Here is a 12332-nt window from a genome sequence, read left to right as displayed (position 1 = left end):
CTGACAAGCCTTTTTTTTCTATTTTCAATAGCTTTTGTGTAGATTTTCAAGAGTTTTAGGGAGAAAAAAAGGTCTGAATATTTCAAAGGGGACCTTGATTTAAATTGTTGGATATCAGCTATATTGCATCAGTGGGAATAGAAGAGGCAGAATGGATGAGATGTTTGACCTTTTCAGATTTGTCCCTGGGCAGCAAATTTGCTGGAGGGTGCTGGGGCAGGGAGCAGCGGTGCGTTGAATTATCACTCCCACTGTTCAGATGCTTCAGACCTGATCTCCCACTTGCTCCCCTCCTACCTCTAATGGGTTAGGAACACATTGGGGGGAAAAAGGAAAAGAAAAAAGATGGAGATAGCAAGAGTGAGTAGGAGGAGAGACTTTGTGAGCTGAGTCTGATTGTCTACAGGTTAAGCTTAGAAACAAATTACCGTTTTTGCTGGGCACTGAAAAGCGGTAGAGGCAGGTGACATTGTAGTGGCAAATCTTTTGCAAAAGCTTTTTGTTATTCAGCAGTGTGATCGAACTGAGTCTGTGACAGCTACCGGCAGGAAACATGTCAGGGCTTTGATGGATGCTTTCTATATTGAAAGGCTACGATGACTTTTTAGTTGACTGGGCTTTCGCTGAACACCGCCTGTTCCACCATCAAATAAAAGCACAACACCACGGAAGAGAAAAAGATAAGAAAGAAACTTGCCACAATGCTTTGTAATAGTTTCAGAGTCACATCGGACATTGTGTCTTTGTTGGAGGAGAGTGGCTGTCAAAAATGTTAATATCAGCTGGGGTTTTTTCTCAAAACAACGATGGGGTCCTGTGTTCTTCTGTCAGCCTTTAAATATTTACAACCAATAAATAACGGCACTATCTAGGTTTTTTTGTAATCTGTTTCACTCACGCTCAAGTTTTTTGTTGTCAAAAAAAGCCACTTCATAACATTTTGTCCATTTCCAGTTCAAGAAATGTCTTTTCTGCTTCACCCTCACCCAGGTGGACATCTAAACCATGTTTTTTTCGGTAAAGCCTGATGTTTCAGTGTAGCATCATCACCTCATGCTGCATCTTTTCTATTCTTCCCCACCCCTTTCCTCATGCCATCCAGAACCCATCTTGTGCGACGTAGGGGAGTTTCACTGTCATGACCAGCAGATCTGCATTCCCGAGGCCTGGCTCTGTGACGGTGAACCCGACTGCCCCGACAACTCTGACGAAAGTGATCACATCTGTAAGTCCATTCATTCCATCCATTCCACATGAATGCCAATAAGTCCTGAGTAATTATGCCATTAAATGTTTCAGTCAGAATTTTACTTCTCGTTACTCTTCGTGAAGGTCAGTGTCTAATTTTGGGCTTTCAGTAATTTATTTATTTTATACAAATGACTCCAGGGGTTTTTAGAGACAAGAACTGGGTTCACAAAATTTTTTGTCGATTTTCTGTAACGCACAGGATCAGAATTTTAGAAATAGTGCCAAACTTCAACACACTTACTAATACTGTTTTGTTTGTTTTAATCCCTTTGGTAAGTTGCAGAGAGGCGACACACATTCTCTAGCCATCAACAAGTTTATGGAATAATTTTAGTTGGGCATTTGACCATTGCTCTCATTTAAATTAAAGTTACTTGCTTTTCAGTTCCTGTACTTTGCTTTCTGTGCTATCCTATTTCGTTCAAGTTGTTATGTTATTTGTGAAAGAAAACATTGCAGCTTTACAAAGCAACACCAAAGGGAGTAATTCTCTCCCATAGAAACTGCTCTCCAACCACCTTTAACACCTTCTTGCCAAACAAAGCTATTCCTTTTATCCTTAAAACATTACCATGAACAGTTTTGCATATTGCCATGCAGTAGTTTACTTGAATTACCTTGTCACTGCCAGTTACAAAACAAAGTACCACATAATTGTAAATGGAAACAGATATGTTTCTTTTCCCCCCAAAAAAGAAAAGTATTGTGTGCATCCTTAGTCAAGTCTTTGTAGAACCTCCTTTTACTGCAAATAAAGTTAAGTTTTTTGTTAAGTATTCCTCTGCATGTCTTCCCCCCTCTGCTTTCCCCTTTCCTGTCAGCCTACTTTCATTTAAGGGACACTAAGGGACACCCACAAAAAACCCCCTGGAGGGGAGGAAAAAAAAGTAAATAAATAAAATCTTGACAAAGATTTTAAATAGGATTTTGAGAGAGGAGCGAGACTAAGGGGCTGAGGGAAGCTTCAGAACTGATACAAAGGGATAAAAACTAAGAGACAGGAAAGAAGTAATATACATTGAATACTTAAAACTACAAGTAAAAACTCATGAAAACTAATAAACAGAGCAAGACATAAAAAAACAAAGAATAGCTAAAATGCAGAGCTCAAACAAATTGAAAATCCAAAGTTTATAATATTTAGCTCCCTCAGTCCTTCTTTCAACTCTTTCCAATGTTCCTAATGAAGGAAAGCATACTCACAGCATAATCCTTTTCTGTGGTAATGAAAAGTATTATGCTGTGATAAAAACATAACATACAGAATAACATACAGCATTAATTGTTCACTACACATAGCATTTTAAATGTTTCACAGTTGTGATTAAGGTAAACTGTAAATAGGATTTCTGGAGGATTTTTTTTTCCCATCAAGAAGTTTTCGTTTTACCACACCTCCATGGACGCTTGACTCCATGGAGTCACACCAGTCTGGTGTGTTGGTGAGATTGTTGGATCACTGATGTTCTTTAACAAACCTCTGTCTTTCTTTAGCACGTTGACTGAGCCTCATCCTGCTTTTATAGATGGATCCGAGCAATCTGAGCTGACATCCCAAAGCCTAAACTAGACTGAGACATAAAACAAAATACTGTTCATCTGTACCCTATTAATGAACTATATACCTTCTACTTATAGAGTAGCATTTAATATTTATAATAAATACCATCCTTCTCCAATGTGAAAGCTCAGTGTTTTCTATGTTGTTTTTTTTTGGTATTTTATGTAACTCTAAAAGTTTAATTAAGCTGTTTTCAAGGTGATTGGAAAGACTCATCAGACAAACAAACAAACAAACAAACAAGCACAGAAGCCTGCTGGCACTTCAGAGCTTTGAAAAATAGATATATGAATTCATTAAGGGTGTTACTCTGTGAAAAAGTGTAAATCCTTTATTGTACTCTGAGTATTTGGCTTCACACTTCCAGCTGCAATCCGCTAAACCTCCGCTTGTCCTTCACTTCAGAATTGTTTGTGGCATGAATGCTCTCTGGGTTTATTATTCATACACTTCTGTGACATAGATTTTCTTTAATGGAGAAACAGAGCAGAATTATAGGCTGAATGAGCGTTTGTAAATCACGATGAGATTGTGACTGCCATGCAGTTGATTGCAGCCAAAGACAAATAATGCAGCAAAACTAAATTATTAACATTCAGCCCAGGTTCTTCCATTGGTGTGAGTTATCGGGTGTAATTAGGACTTTATCGCTTTGGCAGTGACATCTGTGCCTAAATTGTATGCAATTGTGCAATAATTATTAATGCCTGAGCATGCGCAAGGCAGTGTATCAAGCAGGTTACTTTGAGATGAAGATGCATGCGTGCTGCAGAAAAAGACACAGGCTTAGCTGCTTGTCTCAGAATGATATAATTACACATTTACCAGCTGTTAACACGCGCACAGCTGCCTGCATGCTCTCTGAGGGTATGAAAGCAATGAGGTGGTGGTTTGCCGAACGACTCTCCCAGCCTCTGTGCATGCTGAGATAAAGCAACAAGAACATGCGACCCAGACACGAATCAGGAGGAATAGAAAGAATGAGTATGTCCCCAAGACTACAAAAGCACAAGCAAACACAGTGCCAAGACATGCTGCATCTTCCTCTGGGTCCTTTGTTGATAAAGGGAGTTGTTGTGTTTTATTCATTCTTATATATCAGTCTATCTTTAATATTTTGCACATGGGTTTATGCCTTGTCATGACATGTGCTTAGTTTATCTAAAGCATCTAAAGGGAAAAGTCACCATTTAATTTTTGTCGTTAACCTTTATTACACCAGGTAAAAACCCATTGACACAAAGGGCTCTTTTACAAGGGTTACCTGACCAGGAGGTCAACAGCACACACTTCAGAAACACAAGTCGCTTATAAAATAAAACTAACATTACAAGTAAAATGCAATTTGTTTTAAACTGTAATTATTAAAAAGCAGCAGGACATTTAAGTACAAGGGATACTTGATGTATTTTTCTTCATGTATGTACAATGTTTCATACATTGTCATAAGTATTACCATACCTTAATATCTTCCGCAATTTGTCACATAACTAGAAACTTTAGTGTATAATATTTCTGTAACACTAAAACAAAATAGTACATAACTGAAGTGAAAGAAAGATGGTATGTAAAATCTGAAAAGCCTAGCATGCATTTGTAATTAGCCTGCTTTAGTTGGATATCCCTACTTAAAACTATTGCAACACATTAACTTCAGACTTTAGAGTACACTTGTTTGTAATTTAATTTTAGTATAAATGCACCTGTGAAAACAAAACATTTGTATTGCTAATTCTTATTTTCAAAATTCAAGGTTTTTGTTAAACAGTACAAGGCTTGGAAGAACTAATGCTGTACTGTTCAATCTGTCATCCAAAAAATAGAAAAAGACATGGCCAGTTCCTGAAATGGTAGGCTGTGCAAGAAGAGCATTAACCAGAAAAACTGTGAAAATGCCAACAGCTAATCTGGGGGTGCAAGCCATGTGAGATTCAACAAATGGGTGGAATAATTGGCTGTTCTCTGTACAACACAAAAAATGAACTTTCTGATCCACACGAAAACAGTCTTTGCCAACATTGCACCCCATGCTGACTGAATCATTCCTTTTGTAGTGGCAGCATCATGCTGGGGAGATGCTTTTCTTCAGCAGGGAGAGGTAAACTGGTGGGTTCATGTCATGATAGATGGCACTGCTGTCATTGCAAGTAAAGGAGGTTGTGTCTAGTGTTTACATTAAATAGGCAGAATTATTTATTTGAAGAAATAGTTTGGAAAATCACAAATAATTTTCTTTCCATCATAGAACTATGGGTAATATGTGTCAATTTATCTATTAAAATCCCACTTAAATATAAGACATTTGTGGTTGTAACATGACAAAATGTGTAGAAATCCAATAGGTGTTAATAGGCTACAAGATATATTTATTTATTTAGGGATTCTAGTCAAATAGTGAGAAATGTTCACTGTTTGACTAACTAGCTTGCTAGCAGAAGGATTTAATTAAACGTAGTATCCAATTGCATATTTTAAGAGAAGGTTAGCAGCTAGATTTTATATTACAACAATAGCTGCAGTTTTAAAGGACTAAATCTCTAGTTAGCCCTTTACAAGGGAAGATTTTTGAATACAATATGAATATATCTAATATAGAGATTCCACACAGTGACTGGGGCCCAAGAGATATAATCTCCAAAACGCAATTAATTATCACTTTGATTAATGTTGGCACAGTTTTATTTACTAAGCCTGCAGGAAGAAGACCCTGCATATTCATCTAAAGAAATTGGTGCCGTATTATCATGGATTATGTCTCGATAGAAAGGGAATTAGATCAGCTTTACCCAACAAACAAAAGACAGGATTGAAATGCACTCTGCCTTCTTAAATAATACTAAGGATTGCAAAAAGCTGTGGAGAAAAAGCCCTCATTTCAGATCCCAGTCCCTGAATTGAAATAAAAGCAGCGGGAATTCAGCATATTGTGGTGCAGCAAGCAGGCTTGCTTTGATTTGACACACTATTGTGAGTCTTACACATAGAGGGTTTAATATCTTAAGAAGGAGATGAGGTAATATATTAAACTCTTGTCATCTAGATATATAAAAACAGTGGCACACATTGCTTCTCTCTCCCTTGCTCTGCTTGGTCAGGGAGATGTAATCACTAGGACTTCAGGGATTATTGGGAAACAGGAAAGAAAGGTGGCCTTAGATTGGAATAGCCAGAGTCTAGGAGGAGACAAGAGCTTATCCACTCAGCTGCTAGGCTCACAGGAATGGACAGCTGATGCCGGGAACTCATGAATCAGAGAATGCAGCTGGTCTTTATGAATGACAAAAGAAAGGCCTAGAAAAAAGCAATTTAGCACCTTTTGTCATGCAGTAATTAGGCCAACCTTTTTCTCTTTGGACAACGCCACTCCTTCAGCAGTTGAGGTGGAAAGATGAAACAAATGCAAAGTGTAGCATAATCTCTTAATTTGTGCATTAAACTTAAAAGGATGTATAAATGTCAAGGCAGTCTTGAGACACTTGGTTTTGCTATTTGCTGTGCGTTTGCGATAAACTGGGACAGTCATAATTCATTTTATGTAAAACTTGTTCTGGTGTAATAAAAAATTTTTTCCTTGTGCTAATGGCTGTCAGCATTTATTCCCTTCCTATATTGATGCTTCACGCTTGCAGAGAATATTTAGAAGCTAAATCCATCATGAATCCTTTAGGAAAGGATTTCATGGACTTTTGGCTCCTCTTAGTTGTGCTGCCATAAGGAGCTTTGTGAATCTGGTGAACATGGAGACCAGTGAATCCTCTGATTGAATTGTCACTCCCAGAGGAAGAGACAATAAAAGGGGTCAGTGGCTGACTTCAAAAACATGGGCACAGGAGCTGTGTTTCATGGCTGATGATTGGCTTGACCTAATCGTTGCCATTGTTGATCTCAGGGTTCTGGAGGCGAAGTGGGATGACGGCTGTTCAAAAACAGCACTCTCTCAGGGCTTTCTCTTTTGATTTTTCTTCACCAACAGGGAGGATACATCACCCAATGCCTTTCCCTGAGGAGCCTTCCTCTCAATTTTCTAATTATAAATCCATGCCTATTTAACAGAAAGCTTAAAAAAACAAGAAGTGTAATTAAAATAAACAATTTCTGCCTCATGTCTGTCTCTCTCATTGTTCTATTGAGTGTTATTAATTTGCTTTCTTCTTGTCAGTTCCAACCACTACAATAGCTCTCTATTACATTTGGTTGCCCTAACAACTGCAGATAATATATAGTTTTGAATTTTTAAGTGTTGATTGCAAAGGAGGGGCAGTTTCCTCCACATTTATTGGCACCCAGAAAATGTGGGCAATGGTGGAGGCGGCAACAGGAATTTGTACTCTTTTAGGAATTGTAAATGTATAAAAGTACAGTATTGTATGTAGGATATATTTGTCCCCCTCTTGTGTGTTCTTAAATGAAATATTGGATTTTTCTCCTTTTCTTCTTTTCTTTTTTTTGGTATGAGATGATGTGGCTGAAATTGTAGATTTACATATAGATTTAGATTTAGATTTATTTTAGAGCTCTTTTGCTTATCTTCACTCATTGTGTGCTGTGTGTAGACTGACATATTTTTATTTAGGGAATCTATAGTCCTAATATTGAAGTTTATGTATCATATCTCATATCAAATGTTTTGTAAGTCATAATGTTAATAGAAATTGGTAAGAGTACACAAAGAAATGGGACATCAAAGTAAATAATGCATGAACAACTACTCATTTAAATAGGTTTGCCGTTTCCTGTAATTACCTATATCACTGGTTCGTATGTTATACTGAACTCAATAACAGGCAAAAAAGGGACTAAGAGGATTTTTCTTTTAATTTCACACAATGATTATACAGTCTTTTACCGTTTAATAAAATGAGAAAGAAAAATATACAAATAAAACTAATATCAATCATACGTTCCAAATAAATATTTGGAGGTAAAACTGACAAAAGAATCACCAAGCAATATATCTGGGTTGGAGTTACTGTGTCTATAATTATGCTTTAGAATCTTCCTATCAACTTGTTGCTTGGCAGTTTATCTGGCAGGCCCCATATTGAAATAAATGTATCACTAATGTGTCTGGTTCTCAAGGGAATTGGCGCCAGTAGACTGGAGGTTTAGGGGGTAATGTAGCGTAGCACTGTTATTGAGCTAAAGGACTGTCCTTTTTGCATTATGTGCCATTTTTCTAAGATCTCAGCCTTCTGTTGGCTCATAAAGAAAATGTCTACATATTATGAAAATCATTCTCTAAAGGCTTTCTATCTAGACAGTTTTTTAATATCTGCAAGACCATTAGATCCTTTTCTTTCTTTTTCAAAGTGGTGTTCTTTAAGTGATGGATAAGAAAGCTCTAAGGTTACATTATGTTGTTTCTAAAATATTTAAGATTCTTAGTGTACTATCATGTTAAAGATTAGTTTGAAATCATGTTTGTTTCTTCTTCTCTATCTTGTCATGTGGAATTAATTTAAGAACACATTCACTGTCATTTAAAATCAGCATAATTAACTGAGCACACGTTTACCCAGCCGTACTGTGTGAATTTTGCTTGATTTTATTAAACATGCAAACCTTTGAAATAAGACACTTTTTTTCATTGTTTGTCCTCCCTGATACCTTTGCCACACTTCTGCAGGCTTGTCTCATCTGTTCTATCCGCTGTTCAAGGAAACAGTTGCAACAAATGTGTGTGTGTCTGATCTGTATTTGCCTAGACACTTATAGTTATTCAATATAATTACAAAGATATGCTTTGTAATTATCATTTTTTAAATACTTGTGTCAAAATGTGATGGTTATATTGAAGAAAAATCTAGATTTTTGTCACCAGTGTCATTTGCATGCTCTCAGTTTTATTGCCCCTCCCGATGTTGTTTAGCAGATTTCCGTATGTTTGAGCATTTGTCTTTTGGCAAAACTATTAGTGCAAGAATTTTGTTGCCTGGTGACAATCTTGTACCCACAGAATGTCTCATTCCTGTCAGAAGTGATGCACTGGGAGGAACACGCTACAGCTTTGTCTTTGCTCTCACAACCCCCCATCTTAGTGACTAAGCTGCACTGACACATTTTCCCCTCTGTATTCCCTCCAACTACGAATGTTGTGAAGGACTACGTCCCAGCTTGTCACCTTAAGAACCAAAGAAAAAGAGCATATTTTATAAACTTAACATGCCTGCTGTCATGGAGTCAGTTTGACATTTAAGTATTAAAATCTACATTATTCCCCTGCTGGTGCAGCAGGAAAGAAAAGCGTAGCTAAGGCAAAAGCTAATTCACAGCAGACACAGAGGCACACTGCGTTAACCATAGCAGGACTCCAGCTGAGAATGTTATCCTGTAATCAGAATCGCAAGTGTCATTCAACTCACAAGAAAGGAGGTGCTGGACTTGAATGTAAATCAGCATGAATTGTTTGAAATGCCTTTTATACATTGACTCAATATGCAGTGTTTTTGAGAAACTTGCATACACTTATCAAAGGAGACTGAAATGATGATACAATTATAATGACAAATATCTAATGCATAAGTTCAAATGTACATCCTCATTAATATTTGTATACATTTTGCTTAGCCTTCTGTTGGCTCATTTTCTTTATGAGCCAACAGTTTCTTTGGCTCATTCTAAACCCTTTTTTAGAAGGGAGGCATTCTAAACCCTTTTTTGTGATTATAAGCAGTATCTAGTTTCGTTTTGGTTAGATATTTAACCACTCTTCCTATTAAATTGACTGTTTTTTTTTTCTTGAATTTGAATTTGAATAAGCTTGGCCTGTATGTCACAACCACCCTAGAAGGCTGATGTTTGTTTGCTTCATCTTTTCCTGAACCAGTCTTGAAGTCTGTTTGGTTTCTTTGTCCTGTTACAACACCCAGTCATGTCCAACTTTCTTAACTGACCCAAACTGTCAAGAACATTGGTTTGGGTGTTTAAAAACAGCAAAGGAATCATTCAGGAACTGGGCATTATTATCTATTATTAATACTGTTGTGAGTTTAATATTAACTTGAATTGAGAGGGTGCTAATCTAGGAGGAAGCCTCAGTTCCAAACACCACACCTCAAATCAGCAGAAATGTGCAGTTTCATTCATGTAGTTTCATACATTTTTATTCTGATTGCCCTTTCATTCTGATTACTTATATTCATGTAAACATGAGCATGAACTTTGCAGTAATTGCTCACAAAAAGCAAAAAAAAAAATTGATGTAGGAGTACTTTCTATGTTAAAACTCCTTAACTCTCACCTCAGGATAACACAATGGAAAAACAGCACGCGGGCGTTCTGCTGCATGTTAAGGGGTTAAAAAAAAAGAAACATTTAAAAGCAGGAGAGGGGTAATGTTGGTTGCCGCACTATCTCAGCAGATGCCTTCCTCAAGGAAGGTCTCTCAGCTAAACAAAACACCCGGCCAGTTGTAGCTTATATGGAGCGAAAAAGAAATGAAAAGGTAAGAGAGCTCAGGATAACCACAGCCACTCTAGTGTTTGTCTTTATCAAAAAGGAACGTTTTAAGTGTCTTAGCATTGGACATGGTGTCTGCCTCAAAATTCAAATTAGGTCAAGGATGCGAAATTAAACAAAGTAGAAATTCTGTTTAGTGCTGTAATTAATACTTTGTAATTTTTATACATAAAAAGTAGTTATTATTTTTCTTATTTTGAACCTGCATCACCATAGTGTTATTGCACATTAATTCTAAAATCAATGCATCAAAGGTTGTGTTAGCATTTAGCTTTTACACTTAATAGAAAGTTCATCTGTTTGAAAAGCAAATACTCCTCGTTAGTGTAAGCTTATACACTGCATATTAAAAAGTGTGCTTAAATATTTTGGTATGCTTTTTAAAAACAAAGCATAGTTTCTAGCTCTTTTAAAAAATTGGCTGCAGCAGTAATGGACTTTAATATTTTTACATTCAGACCTTCACTGTCATGTGCTGCTGCAGATTTTTATTTATTTATTTTTTATGGTGGGCGAATGATCTCAACCAATTCTTCAACAGGTTTGATCATTCTCTTGCCCCTCCCCCAGCTCTATCTCTCCTGCTGCAACCCCCCTTATCTTCAACAACTGCCTGTTTTTTCTTCTCTGGACTTCACACCTCTCAGCTCTCAGCCATCATCCTCCCATTCCACTTCAGAGGACTCCCTCCCACACCACTACCCTGTCCCTTACAACACTTCAGGTGAAGAACGAACTGTGAAAGATCAAGGTGCAAGAGGCTGAAGGGCTGGATGGCATCAGCTAACAGCTCCTGAGGCTTGGCATAGATCAACTGTGTGGTACCATGGGATACATGTTCAACGTGGCCCTGAGGCTAGGGAAAGTACCACAGTGGTGGAAGACCACTAGTGTTGAAGACCACACATTTGAGGGACCTCTTCATCTACAGCCCCGTAGCACTGCAATATCATCTGATGTTGGTCCTCAATCATCCTGGGGAGGCCTTAATTGTATGTGCTACAGTTTGTCCACTAGCCTGACATCAGAGTGGATGATGCCATCCTCTGTCTCTTTCACTGAGATCTCACTCACCCAGAAACTCTGTGAGGATCATGCTCTTTGATTTTTCCAGTGATTTTAATACTGTCCGCCTAGAGTGTCAGGAGTGAACCAACACCTGTCCCAGTGAATATACTATTCTATTCTATTTCGGTATATTCCAACATAATTGTAATGAGCCTGAATATGCCAAGACATGAAAACATGAGCATTCTCTTTTTCTTATTTCTTTTTATTTATAGTCCAGAGTGAAATTTCAGAAAAACTGAAATAAATGCCTGAAAATATGAAGTGGTATATCGCTTTCATTCTTAGGCTGGATGGTACACAAACTTAGTATGAGTGTTATTATGAGGTAAATAAAAGCAAATCCCAACAAACATTGGATTTAATCATAAACCACTTAGCAATCAAATCTCATAAAATACAACCAACACAATCAGGAATCAGCAGGATTCCCTGCTGAGGAAAGCTGGCCTGCTGGGCTCAGATGCACATGTCACCAAACAGTCAAGGGCATAGCCAAGTTACTGAGTCTCAACATCATTTACACCGGCAGCAAAAGCACAATAAATATTCATCAAGAGCCTCAGCGTCAACATGAGGTCCGTCTGTAATTCGCCTTCACAGTGAGAAAGTATAATAGAATGTGCAGCAAACCTCACAAAATAAACAAACTGTCTAAACAACAGATCAGTCACAGTGTGTGTCTTGACCAACAGTTTTGCTTTCTTTTCCATTAGACCACAAAAAAACATGAATGCACATTTGATATACATTGGTGTTAAAGTACTGACACCCCTGAACCATTTGACTGAAGTTCCAAACTTTAATATAATCTATTGAAATAACAGCTAGCCATTTGCAAGTCTTCTGCAGTGTCTATTAGGGCTTAGCATATCCAAAAAATCTAGTTTTGCCCAATGACTTCTTTAAAACAAAACAAAGCTCAAGCTCATTATGACTGAATGGGGATCATCTATGAACAGATATTATCAAGTCTTTCCACATATTCTCAATT

The 12332-nt window shown here is 37.4% G+C and overlaps 1 protein-coding gene across 4 annotated transcripts in view; it reads left to right on the top strand.

The window, feature by feature from the left end:
• The window catches only part of lrp1bb (low density lipoprotein receptor-related protein 1Bb), a 338038-nt gene that overhangs the window by 97864 nt on the left and 227842 nt on the right, over positions 1-12332 (top strand). For all 4 annotated transcript variants that reach the window (XM_032567549.1, XM_032567548.1, XM_032567546.1 and 1 more), the window contains exon 2: positions 1103-1225. In XM_032567549.1, the coding sequence (XP_032423440.1) occupies positions 1103-1225 (123 nt within the window). The remainder of the gene's footprint in view (positions 1-1102; positions 1226-12332) is intronic.

Source organism: Xiphophorus hellerii, chromosome 7 (genome assembly GCF_003331165.1).
Source record: "Xiphophorus hellerii strain 12219 chromosome 7, Xiphophorus_hellerii-4.1, whole genome shotgun sequence".
In the NCBI taxonomy this organism is placed as follows: Eukaryota; Metazoa; Chordata; class Actinopteri; order Cyprinodontiformes; family Poeciliidae; genus Xiphophorus; species Xiphophorus hellerii.
The sequence above is the reverse complement of the archived record's forward strand: the minus strand, read 5'-3'. Positions and strand labels throughout refer to the sequence as shown.